Source organism: Triplophysa rosa, linkage group LG9 (genome assembly GCF_024868665.1).
Source record: "Triplophysa rosa linkage group LG9, Trosa_1v2, whole genome shotgun sequence".
NCBI classification, from domain to species: Eukaryota; Metazoa; Chordata; class Actinopteri; order Cypriniformes; family Nemacheilidae; genus Triplophysa; species Triplophysa rosa.
In genome coordinates, this window is record NC_079898.1 from 8,547,204 (window position 1) to 8,570,697 (window position 23,494).

General features: G+C 39.5%; 1 protein-coding gene across 1 annotated transcript; it reads left to right on the forward strand.

Annotated features, from left to right (window-relative positions):
* Nucleotides 1-206: 206 nt before the first annotated feature.
* si:ch73-105b23.6 (mucin-like protein) lies at nucleotides 207-18,334 on the forward strand. Its single transcript, XM_057342801.1, has 24 exons — nucleotides 207-226; nucleotides 2,041-2,096; nucleotides 2,205-4,289; nucleotides 4,445-4,567; nucleotides 6,972-7,105; nucleotides 7,191-7,358; nucleotides 7,771-7,950; nucleotides 8,547-9,147; nucleotides 9,254-9,403; nucleotides 10,263-10,477; nucleotides 10,551-10,626; nucleotides 10,751-11,038; nucleotides 11,135-11,371; nucleotides 13,543-13,695; nucleotides 13,816-13,994; nucleotides 14,099-14,291; nucleotides 14,423-14,542; nucleotides 14,633-14,752; nucleotides 16,196-16,216; nucleotides 16,299-16,363; nucleotides 16,450-16,642; nucleotides 16,954-17,079; nucleotides 17,168-17,336; nucleotides 17,419-18,334. Exons 1-24 carry the CDS (start codon nucleotides 222-224, stop codon nucleotides 17,561-17,563), a joined length of 5,802 nt encoding a protein of 1,933 aa, XP_057198784.1. The 5' UTR covers nucleotides 207-221; the 3' UTR covers nucleotides 17,564-18,334.
* The last annotated feature ends 5,160 nt before the right edge of the window (nucleotides 18,335-23,494 follow it).

Sequence of the window (23,494 nt, forward strand, 5' to 3'; positions counted from 1 at the left end):
TAGAAGAGTGAAACATAACCATACATGTATATGGGTGTTCCCTATTCTGCTGGTTTTGGATGTCTCAGGTCCTGAGATGGGTCATTATCATTTGTACCAGGAAGGACAATGTTATAACTCGGGCTGGTAAGCTGGAATTTAGTAGAGAAGGAAAATCTGAGAGGGACACACTCTCTATGACCTAATGTCATCCTTGTAGGTTCACCAGCTGTCTGTGAGATATGCAGTAAGTACAGTGTTACATTCATTATCTTTATTTTTTTAGGTTGGAATTAAATTTCTTATTTATTGCTCTACAGCAACAAAATGGTTGATTCTGTACATACAGGCCTTCAAGTTGTAAGCAAGATCTACTTAGATTTATAGTTAAATATTTTATCTTCATATTTACATCTTCATGTGAACTGAAGACATTTTACTATAATCATACTGTGAAGTCCATATTTACATCCTCAATTTAAAACTGTTGAATGTTTAAGTCTGAATATTGTTTTGACAAAATTTGATTTGATATACTGATATTGGGAGAAGGTTTTTAAGAACAATAATAAGAATTATTTAAAAACCTTTTCTTAATAACTCTTCATAATTTCATAACCTTATTTAATTTACTATCAATTCACAATCATGGAACTGTAAAGTTGGATCTGTAGACATGATTCTTAATCAGGAGGTGATGTTCAACCTTAAAAAGTTAGGAAGTGTGTTCTTTCCTGTTAGTCGTTAATGATGTTTTCACGTAATTTGATTCAGATGCACAATACCTCACAGTTTTCTATAGATTCCTTCAGACAGACAATAGATGAATCTGGCTTACACATTCTATATGTAACATGTAACCCAATCAGGGATCATTGTCTTCATTCAGAGCATCCATGATTTCAGTTACCAAACTTGTGAAGCCCCTGGCTCATTTGGCATCACTATCAATTTATGATACCAGTTAACTGGAACTTGAAGAGCATCAATTCAATTTATCAATACAATTTACACAACACAAGTTGTGCTGTAAGCAACATCACACTATGAAAATAAACTTTGAACTCTAAGCCGGCATAAAAGAAAACATAAAATGGTTTCATAAAGTAAAACCGTGACACTTACTGTAAGGTTGTATTTGTTAACAAATACAACCTTATTGAAAGGTGTTACCGTAAAATCAATTGCCGCTCATTTGGAACAATTAACCAGGTTTTATTATTAGAGTTTTGGAGATACTAACATATATGTAGGACATACTGTATCACAGCCATTCCCACTGTTCTGTCTGATGAAATGGAGTATGGGCAGTAATGATAATCCCTCTGCTTTTGTTATGGGTAAAATGGCTTGTCGTAACAGCATAAAGGATGATGTTCTCATACTTACCAACTGTATGTGTACACTGTAAAAAAATGCAGAAATTTTCTGGCAGCAGGTTCGCCAGAAATAAACCTTAAAATAACAGTTTTCCCTGTAAATTTTCATCCTTTTTCTGTAATTTAATATTTTTTGACTGTATTTTACGAAATATCTGTAAAATAAACCTGTAAAATTCTGTAAAATTACAGTTTTTTAAATAATTGATGCCAAACAACAGTCCTAGAAAATTATGTCATAGAGCCAAACACTTGGTGAACCAGTATAAAACTTTATTGATGGACAGTGAAACTAGTTTCTCATACATAAAGGAACAGTTCACCCAAAAATGAAAATTCTGTCTCATTTTCTCAACCTCAGGTTGTTCCAAATCTGTATCAAATGTTTTGTCCGATGAACACAGAGAAAGATATTTTGAAGAATGCTTGTAACCAAACAGTTCTTGGCCACCATTGACTACCATAGTAGGAAAAATGTATTTGTTCTGTTGAACACAAAAGAAGATATCTTGAAGAATGTATGAGAGCAAACAGTTCTGGGGCACTTTTGACACCCATTGTCTTTTTTCTACTATAGCAGTCAATGGTGGCCAAGAACTATTTGGTTACATTCTAATTTTTTTCGTATTGGGTACTTACTGGCAAAATTCATTGTTTCTAAATTTCTGTCGCTCTTGTGCAGGAGCCTGCTGCTGTACCTGCTGTGCTTCTGTACTGTGCTCAGGTACACAAATGCAGGTAAGTTAAACCTGGAACGGTCTTGCATGATTTATCGTCTAACAATACAGAATAAAGTCACATACAGTACTGCCTTATACTCATCTCTGTTCCATTCTGCCTATACAGCTGCAGATCTCAATGACTGTGCAGCTTCTGGGAGCATTTGCCACACCAATGCAGAATGCCTCAAAACACGTGATGATAATTTTGTCTGCATATGCCTAATGGGGTACAGGGGAAATGGTGTGCAGTGCCAGGACATTGATGAATGCACTATGGTTTTCCACAGCTGCCACAGTAAAGCAAGCTGCATTAATACACTGGGCAGTTATAGTTGCTCCTGTCAAAGCGGTTATTCAGGCGATGGTTTCCAATGCCAAGATATTAACGAGTGTGTCACTAATAATGGCGGTTGTCATGTCAACGCATTTTGCAGTAACGGAGAAGGAGGAAGAGAATGCACTTGCAAACCGGGCTTCAGCGGAAATGGCTATCAGTGCACTGATAATAACGAATGCACTCGGCTGGGAATCTGCCACTGGAATGCCACCTGCATCAACAGCCCTGGCTCTTACATGTGCACATGCAACATGGGCTACAAGGGCAATGGAAATTATCTCTGCCTAGACATAGATGAGTGTTCGGAGAGTCCTGGTGTATGCTCCACTTTCAGCGGATACAAAGGCTGCCGGAACTTGCCAGGAACCTACAGCTGCATCTGCAACATCGGCTACCAAAGCAACGGACAGACATGCGAGGATATCAACGAATGTGAAACCAACATCTGCAGCTTATTTGCTAATTGTATCAACACACCAGGCTCATATCGTTGCACTTGTCCAGAGGGCTTTGTGGGAAATGGCTTGGCATGTGTGGATATCAATGAGTGCGACAGACAAAACAACTGTGACCGCAATGCTGTATGTATCAATTTGCTCGGAAGCTACGAATGTTCCTGTCGATCTGGGTTTCTGGGAGATGGACGGAAGTGCACTGACGTTAACGAATGTGCCACAGGAAACATTTGCACAGCCAACTCTGTCTGCGTCAACACGCCCGGTTCCTTCTTCTGTGACTGTGGCCCAGGATACAACTACAGTCAAAACCAGTGTTTCGATGTGGACGAATGTGCAATTGGACACTGCAGCCCTCACGCATCATGTGAAAACTTACCTGGCTTGTTTAGCTGCACATGTCTGACTGGTTTCGAAGGCGACGGTATCTTTTGCAAGGATGTGGATGAGTGCGCTTTCGGAAGGCAGTGCCACTCAAATGCACTCTGCATTAATGTTCCGGGGACCTTCAATTGCAGCTGTATGGTGGGATACATCGGGGATGGTCGGTTGCAGTGCTCCGATGTGAACGAGTGTCTTGTGGATAATGGGGGCTGCAGAAACAGAGCAACGTGTGTTAACAGTGTGGGGTCTTTCTCCTGCAACTGCCCCCCAGGGTTTCGGCTAGTCAATCGTACCACTTGCCAGGACATAGATGAATGCCAGATAACGGAACAGGCTTGTGGCACCAATGAGCAGTGTTTAAATACAGAAGGGTCTTACACATGCCAGTGTAAAGCAGGCTTCAGTCGGATCACCGAGGTTTCAGAATGCTCCGATATTGACGAATGTGGAAGGACACAGCCTTGTCACCACAATGCCACATGCTTGAATTCATTAGGCTCGTTCACATGTACCTGCAAACGGGGCTTCACGGGAAACGGTGTCATGTGTGAGGATGTCAATGAATGTGCCATCGAGGGTTCTTGCCATCTACATGCTTTTTGTTACAACTATCCCGGTGACTTTTCATGCTCATGCAATCAAGGCTTTACAGGAGATGGCTTCACCTGTACAGACTTAGATGAATGTGTCCTCTCGAATTATACTTGCCCGGATATCTCTCTGTGTGTCAACTCCCCTGGAGCCTATGTCTGCTCTTGTCTAAATGGCACAATAGCATACAACGACACTTGTGTTACCCCTAGTCCTGAGTGTGATCCTACCTGCCACCCGCATGGACTGTGTCATGCTTCATCTGCAGGGTTTCAGTGTGTGTGTGATGTGGGTTTCCAGGGGGATGGAGTCACTTGCTCGGACATCGATGAGTGTGAGGAGAATGTTTGCCCTAGGAAAGAGACAGAATGTGTGAACAACCCGGGATCTTATTCCTGCAAATGCAGAGTTGGTTATGCACTTAATGGAACAGAATGTACAGGTACATGCAAAAACATGGTATTATCATGGTACAATGGTACTTTTAGTACTTTTTTGCTAGTGAGTTTTTCTATTAACATTTTTCTGTTTATAGTTTGTATATTATATTGTTTACCTTTATCTTTCTCATCTGTTACTCGTTTTGCCCTGTTTTAGATCTGGATGAATGTGAGTCTGGAGATAATGACTGTAGCACGTTTGCACAGTGTATCAACACCATAGGGAGTCACCAGTGTATCTGTCTCAACGGCTTCTCTGGGGATGGAAAAAACTGCTCTGGTAAGCCCCTTTCTTAATTCAGGTTTCCTCTGTGCATGTATTTGCTTGCTCGAGGACTCTCTTCTCAGTTTTTTAGGGTTGTTTTCCTGACCCTGTCCCATTTTGGATGACTTATAGACACTAATGAGTGCCAATCCCAAAATGGAGGATGCCACCCAGCTGCCCGCTGCACGAACACCCCTGGCTCCTACAAGTGTACCTGTCCTTTTGGCATGACCGGGTCTGGATCTCACTGCCAAGATGTGGATGAATGTAACGAGAACTCAGCTTTGCCAAATAACTGCAGTGTTCTCGCCATGTGCAACAACACAGAGGGCTCCTATAACTGTCAATGCTTGAAGGGATACCAGGGTGATGGGATTACATGTGAGGATGTGGATGAGTGTTTGCCACCTTCACTATGTGAGAAGAACATGACCTGCCAGAACTGGCCTGGAACATATACCTGCACATGTACCCTCGGTCTGGTCTACAGTGTGGGAACTTGTATAAAAGAGGAGGACTGTAAGAATGTCACCAAGGCTTGCAACACCCACGCTGAGTGCAAAAACATCAGTGGGTCTAACTATTGTTCCTGCATTGATGGGTTTCGTGGGAATGGGAGAAATTGCTCTGATGTAGATGAATGTGAGCAAACAGACGCTTGCCCAAAGTTCTCCCACTGTTTCAACACACAAGGGTCTTTTCGTTGTGAGTGCTGGGAGGGGTACCAATACAACGGTACACACTGTGAGGACATAAATGAGTGTAGTATAGGAAACTTTACCTGCCCTAGCTATAGCACCTGCTATAACAAAGAGGGAGGGTATGATTGTCCATGTAACAGTGGTTTCTTTTACTCAAATAACTCTTTGTGTTTAGATGTTGATGAATGTGCCGCAGGAAAAGCACAGTGTCCCAATTTTTCAAATTGCCAAAATACACTTGGAGAGTATTTTTGTGAATGCTGGGATGGGTATACAGGCAATCAGACAGCTTGTGAAGATGTTGACGAGTGCCTGAACAGTTCTTGGTGTTCAGACCACAGTGTTTGTATCAACATCATTGGTGCATTTCAGTGCCTTTGTGATGTTGGATTCTCACCTAAAGGAAACAGTAGTACCCAATGCGAGGACATAGATGAGTGCTCATCTACACAGTTAGGGACACTTTGCAGTAACGGTACTTGCATTAACACAATTGGCTCATTCCACTGTGTGTGTGACAGTGGATTTTGGAGCAATGACAACCAGTGTCTTGACATAGATGAGTGTTCAGGATCAAATAATAAATCCATATGCCAACTTAACTCTACATGTGTCAACAATCCAGGGTCTTATAAATGTCACTGTAACTTGGGTTTTCGTCCAGAAGGAACAGAGTGTCTTGATATTGATGAATGTCAGGCAAAGGAGAAACCCTGCACTGCCAACGCTGTATGTATAAACTCCGTTGGGTCTTTCCGGTGTCCTTGTGCGTATGGATTTGAGGCTCAAGACCCACTGTGTACTGATATCAATGAATGCCTGGTGAACAACAGTTGCCGTCCCGATCAGGTGTGCATCAATAAACCTGGGTCATACCAGTGCTCCTGTCCTGTGGGACACCGTGAAGAGAATGGTATCTGCATTGATATCAACGAATGTGCAAATAACACTGTTTGTCATCCCATGGCAAGATGTTGGAACACAGTTGGCTCTTCCTCTTGCAACTGTCGCTTGGGCTACTCTGGAAATGGGACGTACTGTAAGGACATTGACGAGTGTTCATTACTGCCTTCGCGTTGCCACAAGTCAAGCCAATGCATCAACACCGCTGGGTCTTATGTATGTGTGTGCGCAGCAGGTCTTGTTGCACTAGGGGCTTTTTGTGTGGATCTAGATGAGTGTCAGGCCAATAGGGGTGGATGCCACCCTGCTGCCATGTGCTACAACTCCGTTGGTGGGTTTCAATGCCAATGTGGTAATGGATGGAATGTTGCAGCAGAAAATGGACGTGGAATAAGTGGATGCACAGACCGGAATGAGTGCCTTTCACCTGATGCGTGTAATATCAACAGAACATGCACCAACTTCGTAGGGTCTTACAGCTGTGATTGTCCTGCTGACGACACCCACTGTATACAGCTGACACAGATGGGTGGGGCATTGTATTATAGTCATGCATTCATTTTTTTCTTATTCTTGTTTTATACACACCAGTCAATGTTACATTACAGAAAGGTAAAGAAAGAGTAAAAAAGATGTAGGAAGATGCTTTAAAAGTTCATATAATATTTTATAACTTATTATTGTATTCAGTACTTGTTCAGTGTTTGTTCAGAAACATATGTATTTAGAAACTAATGAATTAAAAGATAAATTAATGTAGTTTAGAAAAAGCAGATGATGTGATTATAGGGTGCATTTTGTATATGTTTTTACAGAAAGTGACCTGTATCCATTTGGAGAGGAAGCTGGTGATGCTGTGTTGCTCTTGACAGTGCCGGATGGAAACTCTCCTTATATAACTCCTCCTACAGGATTTCCATTTATGGGCATGTTATATGACCGTCTGTTTGTAAGCATGCAGATTTAACAATTCAAATGCACCGATTTAATTTAGTTAAGGTTGATAGAGGCTTGATGTCACAGTACATTTGTAGTTTTCAGATAATGGCTTGGTGCAGTTCCAGTCAGTCAGTGAGAATGAGAAACTGTTGCTGCCTGCACCATTTCCAGGAGGTTTCAGAGGTAATGAGAACCTGGCCATGCTGGCAGTGTTTTGGGATGATGCTGACCTCGCACTCGGGGATGGAAAGCTGTCATACCAGGTAAATGTTGCAATAAACATGTAAAATAATAAAATAAACAACTTCATGAAAACTACAGATTTTTGTAAAAGTGCTTTGATCAAAGTGCTTAGGGAAATACAAATTGAAAAGTCATTCAAAAATCTTGTTTTTTTATTTATTTGGATGATCAGGCAACTTAGTTGTCTCTGCATTATACTATTAAAATAAAAAAATGTTATCGTTAGTTTTGATGTTATACAATCAATTGAGCTTTTATTTAACTGGGTTTGATTTCTAGTGAATGTATGTAAGTTGCTTTAAATAAAAGTGTCTGGCAATTGCAATTAAATGAAAAACATCTACTTTATGCTTTCACGTTTATAATACCCATATATTTACCGTATTGTGATCACCTTATAAATACATTTATAACATTCTTTCTCTCCAACAGGAATACAATCAGTTAGATTTATCTGACATTTACGCTGAAATAATATTCAACCGCACTGCACAAGATGTTACCAAATTTGAGGCTCAAAATGGCAAAGCATCCTTCACTCCCTCCTGGATAGTAAAAATCACATGGGATCACGTTCTACCTGTCTTCCATCAAAAGATCAATCTGTCTGAGGTGAGTGTTAGACAAACTGTAGAGATGAGGTTCATAGCAGATGATAATTGTTACTATAACCCTCTAAAACAAAATACAATATTTGGCGTGAACTTGCCGTGCTTAATTATACAAACAATCATACCTTATGCAACTTCTTGTGGAGAGGTTGTTGGAAAATTTGTCTGTCTAAAAATGTTAAATGCTGTATTGACAAAATGTTGAATGCACTTTCACAAATAGAAATGTAACCACATGCAATCTCAAGCTCACAACCAAAATTAATATGAATACATTTACATGCTTACGTCATATTTCAAATAAACCATGAGAACGTGAAGTTACGTGACACATGATACACTTCAGTAGAGAACATAAACATGAAAAGTTATTTCAGTCAGGATGTTACAGTGATGAAAGGTTTGCTCTCAGCTTACAAAACTTGAAAACCAAACACCTCAGACTCCATAAAATGGTGAACTGGGTGTACTGTTGCTGTCACCTCAGCACCCAATCCCTCCACCCTATGCCCTAGTTTGGCATCGTTAGACAAGTCATAAGAAATGTGTTTGCAACGACTACAGGCTCATCATAGTGCCATGCCAATGTTCCCACAGAGCAACACCTTCCAGTGTATTCTAACCACGGATGGTCAGCGATCTTTCGCTTTGCTCCGCTACAGCGACATGAACTGGGGCCCGGGACAGAGGACCAATCATGATGCTCTCATAGGCTACACTGATGGCAAGGACAACTTCCATAACGAGATTCCAAAGCCACCAAATAACCTGTTTGGCCCCGGAGGGCGCTATCGTCCCCAGACTGTTACGGGTAACACGGGCGTTCTGGGGCAACTGGTGTATGACCTGACAGGTTCGACAGACTCCAGCTCTGATCCTCAGAGAAAGTGCCAGCTTTGGGCCTTCAGTGAGCCAGATCCTGAAGAGTGGGCGTTAGGATTGGCACCGTGTCCCTGTACCCGTTCTCAGGCTCAGGAGGACTTGGCCTTTGGCCCAGACACTCTTCCGTCACAACAGATGGCGTTGGTGAGGGAGCTGAGGGATCTTAGATGGGGTGGCAGGAGGGGCCGTGTCTTTCAGTCCGTTCTCTTCAACAGACAAAGGGCTGGAAAGAGATGCGTGTATGATGCGGAGGGCCCCCTGCTGGCAGGATACAGTGAACGGTACTTCACTGAAGACAGAACACAACAATATATAGGTAAAGCAAAACGTTACATCATTCATTTATGATATTTTGTAATCACTTATACTCTGTAAGTAGTGCTAAAATGTTGAAGAATTTCGTGGTTTCATTTTGTTTTCAGAAAAGGATCTCTCACCCTTCCAGTGGTGCTGTGTTCAATCTCCTCTGTGCAGTCTATACTTGGAAAAGAGACCACTAGATAGGTGCCAAGGGTACAGCTGGAGCAGCTTTGACAGTAACATACCTGGGAGCAGAGGAGCGCCGGGCATGGGTGAGAACTCTTGGTCTCTGTTTGTCTTGCTGTCATTTTGGTTGTTTGTTTTGTTATATCGTTTTTTGATTACTATTTTTTACTCATTTTAATTCACCAAAAATTAAAGGGGTTCACAAGCACTAAACTTCATGCATCCATAAATAATGACATTTGAACACTTTAAGTTATAGCAAGAATAACTCATAACAAACGTTCTCATGGCTTAACCATTCAAATACGACCACTATACACTGTAAAAAAACAACTATAGGATTAACTTAGTTTTTTTACACCGTTTTTGCACACAGTTTTTTAAAGTAAAATTTACTTTAAAAAACTGTGTGCAGATTTTGCGCAAATTAAAAAATTCAGTAAATCTTACTAGTTGACTTTTACAGCACTGTAAAAATCTGTCATTTTACAGGTTTTCCACGTAAATATAAAAAAAACGGATTTTTAAATGTATTTTTTTAAATAGAGTCAAGAACTACAAAATTACAGAAAAAGACCGCAAATTTACAAGAAAAACTGGGTAAATCAATTTTACAGTTTATTTCAGTTTTTTTAAACAAGATTTCTTTTTTATAGTTTATTTTTGAAATACAGTCAAAAACTATAAAAATACAGAACAAGACAACACATTTACAAGAAAAATTGGGAAAACAATTGAATATATATCCTTATATCCTACAATTTTACAGAAAATATATACAGCATATATTTTACAGAAAATTTCATTTTTTTACAGAATTTTTTTTACAGTGAGTGTATAAGAAACAACAATTTTTTAAATGATTTTGTCTTTGTTTTGTATGAATTACGTTGACAAAAAGCCAGCTTTGGAAAAGTCCATCTTGTACTTTCTTCTTTCGCACAGGTTTGGCATACGGAAGTCTTCACTTCGTCACTTTTGACGGCAGTGAATATACCTTCAAAGGTTTAGGGGAGTTTGTCATAGTGCGTCTGTCCTCCAGCACAGGGTCAAATATCTTCACCCTGCAGGGAGAGACGGCTCCTCTGGTGACCGGTGGGCAGCCCAAGCGAGTGCCTGCTCTAGTGAGATTAGCTGCCTTCTATCAGGGTGTTGGAAAGGTAAGTCTGACATTTCAAACAGACATTTTGTGCATAAATCATCATGTCATAAAGGTAATGATTTCTGCAAAAGGTGGAGTGGCGTTGTGCTGAGTCTGGAGATGGGCTTAAGATCCTTGTCAATGATGTGGTCGTACCTGTGTTTGTAGGTAAGAATCTTACATTTTAGCTTCTTCAAAGTTGTCACCCCTTTCATAGAGCTTATAAACAGTAAAACAATTGATAAAACCTAATTTGTTAGTTTTAACCTGGCACCCTCTGCTGTTTGGACAGGAGTAGTGCATGTAGGCGAGCAGGGCTTTGCAGTGCGCTGTATCACTAAGAGTCGATGTGCGGTGGTGTACACCGAGGGTCTGAACGTGGCCGTGTGGAGGGATGACGCAGGCAGGCTGGCCGCTCTGGTGGAGGTCCCTCAACGCTTCTACAACCGTACACTGGGTTTGCTGGCCCACTGGAGCTCCAACAGGACAGATGACTTTCTGCTTTCCAATGGACGTCTGCTGCCCTCTGTGAATAACACTACTCCTTCTGAACAGAGCCTGATTCCATTTGGACAGTCATGTGAGTCAATCTCTATTCTGTGATGTAACCATTAGAACATATTATTTGCTTTTTACTACATGGTGTTTATTGGTTGTTTTCTTGTTTGTGCCACAGGGGCTGTACCTGCTCCAGAGAGCCTTCTGTTCTCACAGCCTCCGGTGATCCCATTCAATCCCATCACAACAGAAGAGCTGCTGTCCTCAGTGAGTCCAGACGTGCTGGCCAGACACAGTCAGACCTGCCAGAGCAGCATTCAGTGTGTGCATGACATCCTGGCCACAGGCAACACAAAGCTCGGCCAGGAGGCTCTGGAGGACCAGCAGCACCTTCGCACCAGGACACAGATTTACGGTTAGACTGTAACTGTTATTACATACTTGCCACACCACCTGACATTCATTCAGTACACAACTATTTCTTTAAAGTCACAGTTCACCCAAAAATGAAATTGATGTCCTCATTTATTCACCCTTGTGTTGTTTAAAACCTATATGACTCTTTCTTCTGTGGAATGCAAAAGAAGATATTTTGAGAAATGTCTCAGTGGTTTTGTGTCCGTTCAATGGAAGTCAATGGGGGCCATTATTGTTTGGTTTACAACATTCTTCAAAAGACATGAGGGTGAATACATTTTTGGGTGCACTGTCCCTTTAAGGACTCTGTTTGTCCAGCAAAGTCAGTGGGGTCCAGTGATGTTTGGTTACCAACATTCTTCAAAATATCGTCTTTTGTGTCCTGTAAGTCATGTAGGTTTAGAATGACATGAGGGTGGGTGAATGATGAAAAAAAATCATTTTGAGGTAATCTATCACTTCAAAAAATGTACAGTACCTTTAATCCATAGGAAAGATTACCCATACTATGCCATCAACCATAATTGTATAGTATAGTTATCCAATCTTACTGTACTGTCTCAATAACAATTGTCTCATTTTAATCTGAGACAAAGTTGATGCTTAAAAACTTGCGCCATCCCGTATACTGGACAGCTGATTTACTTTAAGATTTGGCAAGCGAATTCTTATCTTATTGTGACAAACCTTATATCGTTGGAAAGGTTTAAGTCTCTAGAAAACATATTTCTTCACAGTTTTATAGAATAATGTATGTAGGAAGAGTGATTGTTTCTTTTTTTTAAAGAGCGTGCTTACTTTTTTATGTCCTTTCAATCGTCACAGTGTCATATACGGGACACCCACATTTGCATCCAAATTTTGGTGGGAATTCTGATCTAATCATGACTAACTATACAGTATATTGTTCGAAAGGTCTGAGACTCTAGAATACATTTTTCATCAGTGTTTTATAAAATAAGTATGTAGGAAGTGTAATTGATTCATAAATGACAAGAGTGTGTATTAAAAATAAGTACTGTCAACGTAACGCTTACATTTACTTCAATACTTTGCAGGTGAATTCTTATCTTATCATGACAAACATTATATCATTGGAAAGGTCTAAAACTCTAGAAAACACATTTGATCAGTGTTTTATAGAATAATTTATGTAGGAAGAGTAATTGATTCATTAATGATAATTGATTCATAAATGAGTGTGCATCAAAAATATAGTTTCATACAAATTTCCTGTTTTGTTTACATGTTCTTGTGCTTTTGTATTTTTTCATTGTGTCTGGTAATTGGAAAAGTAAAAAAAGTGAAAAAAGCATCTGTGATCAAATTTCAGGTTTAGTGTTAAAACCAATGGAAGCCTATGGGGCCCCTAGTGGAGTTTGGTGGTAGATCAGCTAAAAAAACTCACAGACACATCAAAATTGGGTGTATCAAGACCAAACTTGATACAAAACGTGGTGACCCTTGGGACTTTAACTAATGAAAATTTTGGGGTTAATCCGTATTTTTTTTATAAAAGAAAAACATAAACCTTTTATTTATTATTATTTTATTTATTATTATTTTATTTCTTACTAGACACTCAAGGACACCGTACAATGAATAGAACAACAATCCATAAAACCATTAATACAACATATGATCTAACCGACATAAATCAAAGTAATCATAAACAAGCTTACAAAAGTAAACATTTAAATAAATAAAACAAAACATAACCATTAAGACCATAAATAACCCTAAACAAGTGATATAATCATCGAAAAGCCTGCCTAAACAGGTAAGTTTTAAGACGAGATCTAAAAGTGGAAAGATTTTCACTTTCCCGAACGTCTTGGGGTAATGAGTTCCAAAGGTGTAGAGCGGCATAACTAAAGGATCTGGACCCAAGTGTTTTTTTTATTACAATAAACATAACAAAATAATTTACATTTTTTTGTGATTTCTTTTTCCAGCAATAATCTGCTAATTATCTTCTTTCAAAGGAGACCAACCGTAGGTCTATATTCCAAAGAATTCATGAGTTACAGCCATTTTAGTGTGCAGGCTCAAAAAGGGCTGCACCAGTTAAGGAGTTAAGGGCACCATTAGGTCCTTTGAGCTATTAGAGAACAACCACACAAAAATCTTTTATTTCAGTGGTTGCTTTCCCCTACTGTTACTCTACAGGGAATATGCCGCCCATTGTGACAGAGCCAACTGTGATCAAGTGTAAGATCGATACTACGGTCAGAGTGCAGGTTAAGGCCCAGGATCCAAACAGAGACCAGATCACCTTCTCTTTGGCCTTACCACGTCCTCCACGAGCCACCATAGGCAGCGGTGAGATTTACTCACACTTCTATATCACACTATATGCACACTACTGTTATAAAACCCTACCTACAGATTGTCTTCCGTTATTCCTGAGTAAAAGCATGATGGTTTCTTTCTCTCCTGAAGGTGATGGAGTTCTGGTATGGACCCCTCAGAGTATACAGCCAGTAAATCTGACCATTCAAGTGAGCGATCAGACATCGAGCACTATGATCAGCCCCGTCCTTCAGCTCTGTAACTGTTTGAATGGAGGAAGTTGTCAATATAACAGTGTGGTGGAGAACTATCTACAGGGCAAGTTTCAGGTATACCGCATCTGTAACTGTATCATTTGGATTATAGAGCTAACCAAAGTTTTTTTTTTACATCAACAGATACAGTTGACATAATGTTTGTTCTGTATTTGTAGGTTGTAGGATGTCTGTGTCCTGAAGGTTTCAGTGGCAAGTACTGTGGCGATAAAACAGATGTGTGTAAAGGCAAACCCTGTTTTCCTGGAGTTGAGTGCTTTAGACAGAAGGAACCGGACAGTTTCACATGTGGCCAGTGTCCTTTTCCAACCGTCTATCAGGACAAACCAGGATACAAGTGCTTTGAAAATGGTCAGTACTTGCTTTTTTTTACACGTCAATAAATCTTTTCTTTAGTATGTGTGTGTTTTACAATGGCTCAAATTTGAGATCTGCAGCAGTTCTTCTTTAATCAAAGTTTTGTGTCAAACACCATCCCGCAGACTTCTGCCTTCCTCCATTTCCCTTCCCCTGTCATGAGATGGCAGATTGCACCAGCACCGGCTACAACTACACATGCAAATGCAAGCCTGGCTACACAGGAAGCGGTAAAGAGTGCACAGGTATGACCCAAAGATGTGCACTACACACACACACACACACTCTCTGGGTCGCACGTGTGATCAAGCACTCACACATCCTTTTACATGCAGATATAAATGAGTGTTTGGACCCCTCGGCATGTCCCAACGCCAAGTATGAATGTATGAACACACCGGGATCAGTGCGCTGCTCGTGCCGCTATCAGAAAACCAGAGACTCTGATGGCTGCGGTGAGTGACATGCCTTAAACCCTTTGAATTTTCCTCTGAGTACACACTTTTTCTTTTTTGATATGTGTTCGTACATGTAGACACATTTTACTATGTTTAAAACCTTCCTTATGAAATTAAGAAATTCAGCAGATTTTCTCTGGTCATATGTATGTTTCACTGTATGTTTTCCTTAGCCACCAATGACCAAGATATTTAAAAAACAACAACAATAAGGTTTCATAAAATGAAGTAAATAAAATGATATTTGGGCTATGTAATGCGGTCAGCTGTTATAAATCCTGGTATTTTATAACATTTACATTTAGTCATTTAGCAGACGCTTTTATCCAAAGCTACGTACAAAGTAGGGGAAAAACAGTAGAAGCAATTTGTGCAACAAAAGGACAACAATGCATAGTTGCAGTACAACTGGTCTCAGTCATCCTATCACAGTATACGAAGCTAAGAATTTTTTTTGGGTTGGAAAGTAGAAAAGAAGTAGAAGACTGTACTAATGGGTCAGATGTTGATGGAAGAGATGTGTTTTTAGCCGATTCTTAAAGACCGCTACAGAATCCGCTGATCTTGTGTCAAGAGGGAGATCGTTCCAGAGTCGTGGAACACATCCGGAGAAAGTGCGTGAGAGTGACTTTTTCCCTTTGTGGGACGGCACCACAAGACATTGTTCGATTGCAGAGCGCAGGGATCGGGTAGGTACATAAGTCTGAATTAGCGAGTGAAGATATGGGGGTGCCGAGCTGTGTGTCATCTGCATAGCAGTGATAGGAAAAGCCATATTTCCGTATGACAGAGCCTAGGGACGTTGTGTATATGGAGAAGAGCAGCGGTCCAAGAACTGAGCCCTGGGGTACCCAGGCTTAGAACTCGGCTCAACCAATCAGAATCAAGGGCCAGATCTGACTATTTTATAAAAAATTCTTTGCAATCTTTGATTGATCTATTAGGCTAAATTATTTTTTGTTTGTTTGTTATTTAAGTTGTACACTACACTGTAGTAATCTACACTGTAAAACTTTGCTGTATTTTTGCAGCAGGTATCCCAGTAATTTACTGTAGATTTCATTAATACTTTCCTATAGTACTGTTTTCAATTTGAATTAAACTTTACTTTAATTACAATTAAAACACTTCAAAATGAGCAAGAAGAGACTGGTCTCATTACTGACATTAGCACAGCAACACATCTAAAAATGACATTCTTCCTACACATTTTTGTCTTGTTTTCTAGTAAAACTATTTAAAACTTCTTAAATTACGATACTGTACATTTACATAACAAGAAAAGTGACCTAAGATATTTAGTCTTGTTTTATGAAAGAAATTATGAGAACTAGATAAGGTATAACGTAAATCTACAGTGCGTTACTGGCAAAAAAAAGTTTGACAGTGTAGTTTCTGTATATTTACTATATTCTATAACTATGTTTTGAACCTTTTTAGGAGAGTCTGCTAATCCCACAGGTAAGACTGATTATTTAAGTGTTTTTAATAATACCTAATACTTAAAATCTCAGAAGAGACCACAAGCTGTGTCTTTCTTTAGGCTGGAATGTGTTTAATGTGTCTATGGGCTGGAAAGATCAAAAGTCTGAACAGGGACTGAATCAGGTCAGTGTGTGCGTGTGTTTCTGACACAAAACGTCATTTCATTGATGCCATGACCTGAGATAAGCTTCAACTCTGCATCTGAACAGCTCGAAGAAATGCTGTCTATGGGCTTCCAGAACAAGTTCTACAATGCCAGAGTTTCATCTCCTGATCCAGTAACAGCAGGCGGTCTGAATGAGTACAGGATTAATGTGTCTAGTGACACTCCACACTGGTATGTCATGGACTATCTTACCAGAGTCAGTCAGTACTACGGCATCCGTTCAGCCTATGTGGAGGGTAAGAAAACTATATGTTTGCTTTGTTTTTTACATTTGATAGCATGTTTTGTGAAAAAGTAGTGCACTGTACACTAAACAATTCCCATGACTTGACAAGTTTCTCAAAAGGAAAAAAATCTATAAATTCACTAAGTTTTATGTAACCAACAACATACTAAGCTATGACAAAGACTGATCTTCAAATCTTATTTAGGAAGATGAGAGTAAATGACAGAAATGTCATATTTGAGTTAAGTGTTTTTAATATTTGTCAGAGCCTCTTTCATAACCATATCTCTGCGTCTTCTCTTGTTTTTATTTTTATTTCAGACCTTGACGAATGCAAGACAAATGAGGCTGTGTGTTCCAAACCTGCCCAGTGTGTCAACACCTACGGCGGCTACAGGTGTGTGTGCAATGGCACAGATCTGAAGGAAATACAGTCGTGTATATTAGGTAAGACACGGTCAAAAGTGTCACACAGAGATCCCAGTTTTGAAACCACATTAAACCATGCACGTTGTTGTGTTCTCCTCACATTGAGATTGGAGCGGTATTAACCGTACAGACCTAACAAACGCTCAGTCTGTGGAGGATAAGAAGTCTTTAATTTTGGGACTGGTTCTGGGCATTGGCATCCCGCTCCTGCTGCTGCTGCTTCTGGCCGCTCTCGCCTGCTTCTGCTGCTCACGCAAGAAAACTGTCACTGGGGAGTAAGTGTGCTATTCATCTCAACTACACGTATACGGTTTTAAAGTGAAGGATTGATACATGCAAATCTCTTTCTTATTCAAGTATTCCTCACCTGCTGCCCGAGTACGTTCAGGAGAAGTTCCACCCTCCATTTAACTTCGATGACCCCGCCCTGCAATACTTCACCCACTGCAGCCCGCGTATACTTGACAACCTCACTATCCAACACATGCGTCACTACCGATAACATTTGCCATCCAGCTGTCTGGTTCACCTAGCATCAGTGCAGTTGTATATTATAATGTGTTTTAAAAATTAGAACATGACATAATGAATGATATATTATTTATGTTAAACAGAGATTGACTGAGCCCTGCTAAATGATTGCGTTTTGCTTGAATTATAATATATGAGGAATGAGGAATAATATGTTATTATATTTATAAGTTATTGTTACAAAACAGGCTTCCTTTTTTATGAAAAACTCTGGGAATATTGTAACTTGGAAATGATTGTCAGCTGTAACTAACATCATATATAAGTGCATCATCAACCCTTCAAAAGACCTTAAGCGATAGTTCACTCCAAAATGAAAATTATGTCATCATTTACTCACCCTCATATCATTTCAAACCTGTATGACTTTCTTTCTTCTGCAGAACACAAAGGAAGATATTTTGAAGAATGTTGGTAACCTAACGGTGGCACCCGTTCACTTCTATTGTATGGCCACAAAACCAATGCAAGTCAATGGGTAGCTTACCAAAATTATTTGGTTACCAGCATTTTTCAAAATATCTTATTTTTTGTTTTGTAGGATAAAGAAAGGTATATAGGTGGATCATCTCTTTAAACATTGATGAATGTTTATAATGATTATCATGTTTTTACACCCAGTCATGCTTTCCTCTAATAAAGTATGTTTTTTATATATTAGACAGCCCCTTTCTTAAATATTTTCTTTATTAGGTTTTCACATTTAAGTAAGGGATATTTCACAGCTAGCCGTGCGTTAAAGGGTTTTAATGCACGACGTGGAGGCCAAGACACCTGACGCGAAGCGAAGTGCATTAAAATCCTTTAACGCACGGCTAGCTGTGGATTATCCCGCTTATACTATGGTCATCTGCCAAGTTAAATCTCTTATTGATGTGAAACAGGTGAAAATTACAGTGATTTTGTCAGTTAAATTTCAAATGTAATCAAACTTACTGGAGCTACCCGTGCCCGTACCCATTAAAGGGTTTTAATGCACACCTTCCAGCCAATCAGAATCCAGTATTCAAAAAGACCATGGTATAAACTGTAATAAACGACCCAAAAAAAACACGGCATCAAGGAAAAATAAAAATTAATAAAAAATTAATTACATAAACAGGTTCTATATATGTACACATAATAGAAATTGTAGAATTTGAAAAGTGCAGGAATCCAGTGTCCCATGTTTGTTCAGTCCATAAATTGACATTAACGTGAGAGACTTGACAACAGCTGAGTATGGCAATAAACAAAAGTAAGGAGGTTCCAGAGGTATACCCTTAATTATAGGCGAAAAGAAAACAAAGGAGTATATGTATGAATGAAATAATAGGAAAAGTCCCAGGCACATACTTTCAGATTACCGATAAAGATAACATAATAAAGGAACTACAATTAGTAGTTTTAGTAGTTAGATATGGAAAGACGAAGAGGTTGAGTTCGATTATCACATCTTAAAGGCAATGGAGCTCTTAAAAATATTTAATAAAAGGCGACCATATGTCTTGAAACTTGCGTTTCGAACCTCGAGTATTGTATTTAATCTTTTCCAACTGAATGTAAGACGTTGCTTCCTTGTGTTGGAGGTTCTGCCCTTTTCCAGTGAAACAATATTAAACGCCTTGCTATGAGTGTAGTGAATGCAATAACAGAATGAGCATCTTTACTGAGTTCTTTACTGAGCACTTATCATATAGGACTGACATTTGGGTAAATCTTGGCTAGTTTGGTCTAGCCAATGAAGCCTAAGGACCTTAAATTGAATTAAGCCATGCCTCGCACAAGGCGAGGAAGAATGAACCTGATTTAAAGCATCTTCCCTTTCTCCCTCAGTACATTCCCTGCCCAAATCATTTTGCCAGGCTTTACGAATATGATCCAGGTTTTGTGGATCAATAGATGTTATGATATATATTCTTGAAATGAGTCCACTGTTATGAGGGTTCAAATAAAAAACATACTCAATTGGAGAGGTGTGGGGTATTTCTGGAAAGGAGACAAAAACCTTCTTGATGAAGCTCCTAATCTGTAAGAATCTAAAAAATTGAGATCTAGGTAAATCGAAAAGTCATTCAAGCTCTTCAAGAGCATAAAGTATTATCCAAATAATATAAATCTTTTAGAAGCCTAATGCCCCTCTCCTCCCAAATACAAAAAGCAGAGTCCATGTAAGATGGTGGAAATAAGCAGTTAGAGACATCAGGACCCAAAATGGAAGCTGTTTGTAAACCAAAATGTCTTCTAAATTGGGTCAACATTTTTAAGGTATGAGTCAGTGTGTCAAAAGTCAAAAGTCTTACAGCCTTAGTGATAGTTTACATTGAATTCTTTTTTAACTTAATGCAAGGCGTTTTGCCATTTATTTACACTATTACTTTAAGTTAAACAGACAATTCAATAAGTTTTACAATCCAAAACTTAATTTAGAACTTGTTCTATGTTTTAAATGAGAGAAATCTCATTGGTCCTCGAAATGGTCGAGGATGTGATCGGTTAGTGAAGTTGTAGGATGTGTATTTCACCACTAGGTGGCAGCAGTGTGCTGTTGTGTCGTGGGGCAGTCAATCATTAGGGGCAACAGGAAGACACCTGCACCTCTCAGTACAGGATGAAGTGTGTGCGTGTCTGTGTGTGTGATGGCCCCTGCAAGATGAGATCATCAGAGTTGTGCATTGCAGAGGAAGGCCCACACAGGGAGAGGGGGTCAAGGGCAGGCCAGTGGCTCCATGTTCTGTTTACCCCACCCCATCCTGCCTCACTTCTCTCTAACATCCCGATCACTCTCTCCTCCTAACCTGTCCTGCACTAATTGTGCTCATAAACCTTTTCATTATTTTTGTCCTATCAGCCCCTATTATTCACTTTTATTTATACTATTTTAAGTCATGCCTTTCACTTTTTTTACATGTCTGGCAAAACTTAGTAGGCAAAATCCAAAACAATTCTTTGGGCTTGCATGGCCCTGCGAGATGGGGTACGCCACACAAAGAGTTGTTTCAGATAAAGAGAAAGTGACATTGTTTGTCTTACTTCCTTTTTCAAGTGTGTTCCAAGTTCCCAGTTCAAGGGATCTATCCTTCGAAGTGAGTAGGGCACAGGGACTCTTACTTCTGTTTTTGAATTTAGCCATTGTTTTAAAACAGATTTGCCAGAATGTCCTCCATTTGTTGAGTCAGTGCTAAATCATGTTAGTCGGGATGCCCAAACAAACAGCTTAAAGAGCTTCAGCAATAATTTGATTGCTCTACAGTGCACTTTTCTGGGAAAATCCATCTGCACTATATACAGTCTTTAAAGGGATAGTTCACCCAAAAATGAAAATTCTTTCATCATTTATGCACCCTCTTGTCATTCCAAACTTGTTTGACTTTCTTTCTTCTGCAGAACACAAAAGAAGATATTTTGAAGACTGTTGGTAACCAAACAACACTGGCCCTCATTGACTTCCACTGTATTGACAAAGCTACTGAGATATTTCTCCAAATATCTTCTTTTCTCTAAACTATCTGTTTAAAGCATATTAAACCATGTATTTAACTCTAGAGGCTTCAGCTTTAAAGGGGTCATATGGCACGAATGTTTTTCTGTGGTGAGTTATACAGTAAGTTGCCCATGCATGTATTAGAAACGTAAAATTGCAAAAATGAAAGTGTGGGAACAAAAGATGCATTCTATCTAAAAGCGAATGCTCACCCAGACCTGCCTGAAACGCCTCGTGTAACCACACCCCCACAAATCTACCTCAGTTCGTGGTATGATTTGACTAAGACTGCACAAATGTATACACAAGTAAGGTGGGCGTACCTGTCAGCACAATTGCTTTGGAACCTGATGTTCCAAATATGGTAAGAAGCGTTACATTTCCCCCACACGCTTGCAGTATTCCACCAATCACTACGCACTGGTTAACTGGCCAATCATAGCACACCTCACTTTTCAGAGCCATGAGCTTTGTTAAAAATCTGCGTGTTTCAGAGACGCGGGGCAAAGAGGCGATACAAACATGCACGGTATGTGGAAAATACAGCGTTTTTGAACCTTAAATCGTGTATACACATTGTGTTACATCTAAAACAAACCATAATGTTCGTTTTAGCCGTGTCATATGACCCCTTTAAAGCTTTTTTTATATTCATGATGTGGGATGGTCTTTCACATGCAAATGTGTATTTGTGTTGCATTGTCCTCAGAAGTGTAATGCAAAATCAACAATACACAAGAACACACCTGCCTCAACAAGGTATTTTCCACAACAACTGGCTTCTTTCACTTTTTGTATTGAAAAAATGTCTTGTCTACACTTTTTTACCTCAGTATTGACATCATTTACAGGTATCAGGTCATATCATCTAAATACCAAAAGTGATAATATTAAGAGCTTCTGTCCTAATAGTAAAGCAGAAAGGGCCATTGGATTCTCTTGTGCCATTGGACTCTGCACTCTGAAATTTATCTCCCAGTTATAAAACTATAAAGTTTAGGATGTGAGGCACTATCATGCTCCGGCCTTATCTCCCCTATTTCTATTCTGCAAAGGCCTTATCTCCCCTATTACGTCATTTCTGCAAAGCCTTCACTTGCTTTTTTGCAAACAGTTTAATCCAGAGTTCGACTTGGAGTAATGCTGAGTCCAGCTTTTCCTTCTAAATGTACCAGAGCAGTTAGGAAACCGTATAATTACAACAACATCTGGCTGTAAATCTTTACTGGTGGTACTTTTACGGTTCTATCACTGTTTGACTCCAAAGAGTTTAAGGAATAGTTCACATTCAAAATGAAAATTCTGTCATCATTTACACTCCCTCTTGTCGTTTCCACACAACACAAAAGAAGGTATTTTGAAGAATGTTGTTAACCCCCCCCCATTTATTTGCATTGCTTACAATGGAAGTGAATGGGGGGCTGGGCTGTTCTGTTACCAACATTTTTCAAAATATCTTCTTTTGTGTTGTGCAGAAGAAAGAAAACTCATTGAAATGACAAGAGGGCATGTAAATGATGACAGAATTTTCATTTTGAAGGTGAACCTTAACACAGGCCTGAAAACCAACTCTACCCCCTCCAGCATTGTTAGACTTTATAAATTAAAGATGACACAACCTCTAGTTACACAGGAGGACATCTACACCCAGACACCTGCTTTGGCCTGAGAGTATCCACACCCATAAGCTCTTTGATAAGGACTCCAACAGCGTATGAAACTAAGATGCAGGAAAAATCGTCCTGCAGAAATATTTTCCTGTAAAAATGGCTTCTGAATGCTCGACCCTGTAAAGGCTTGCGTTGACTTGACTTGAAACTCTCCAGGTATGAGAGAAGGATTCTTTTGTTGCACATTCAGATCTGGAATGCATGGTTGTAGATAAGGTCACCTTTCCTTAAAAAGCCAAGCAGTGAGCTGAAAAATCCACTTGAAACGCAAGGAACAGTGAGTCATTTCAGGAAAAGATCACATTTGGAGAAACATACAGTATACACAAACGCTTTGCTTTCACACTTCAGCCCACATATCATACCATTGCTCATGCACCCATTACTATTGTAGGGCAAAACACGTCATGCAGGTTTACGATCAAACATGCTCATCGCATATCGCCTCAATAACTGAAAATAGCATGCGATTGGAATTCTTAACGCCCACAATTGGCTCTTTCATGACAATTGTGCTTTAGAGCTATACAAACCAAATAACTTTTTTCATTCATCATCACTTTCTTGGACTTTGGACACGTTGGCAAGCTCTGTATATTGAATAGTCAAGGAAGATGTGTTGATAAATGCAACAAACCGTGGATTACCTGCCAACCACTCAGCCGTGACTATATTCACAGTGAAGCATTGTCTAATTTTACTTCCACAAGATCATGATCTTCTATCCTTTTACAGTCCCTTACAAAAATGAACCATGGTTTTACTAGAA

Coding starts and splice junctions, on each gene's coding strand:
- si:ch73-105b23.6 (XM_057342801.1), top strand. Junction 14,292..14,422: donor ATACAAGTGCTTTGAAAATG/GTCAGTACTTGC, acceptor ACCATCCCGCAG/ACTTCTGCCTTCCTCCATTT. Junction 16,364..16,449: donor CTGAACAGGGACTGAATCAG/GTCAGTGTGTGC, acceptor GCATCTGAACAG/CTCGAAGAAATGCTGTCTAT.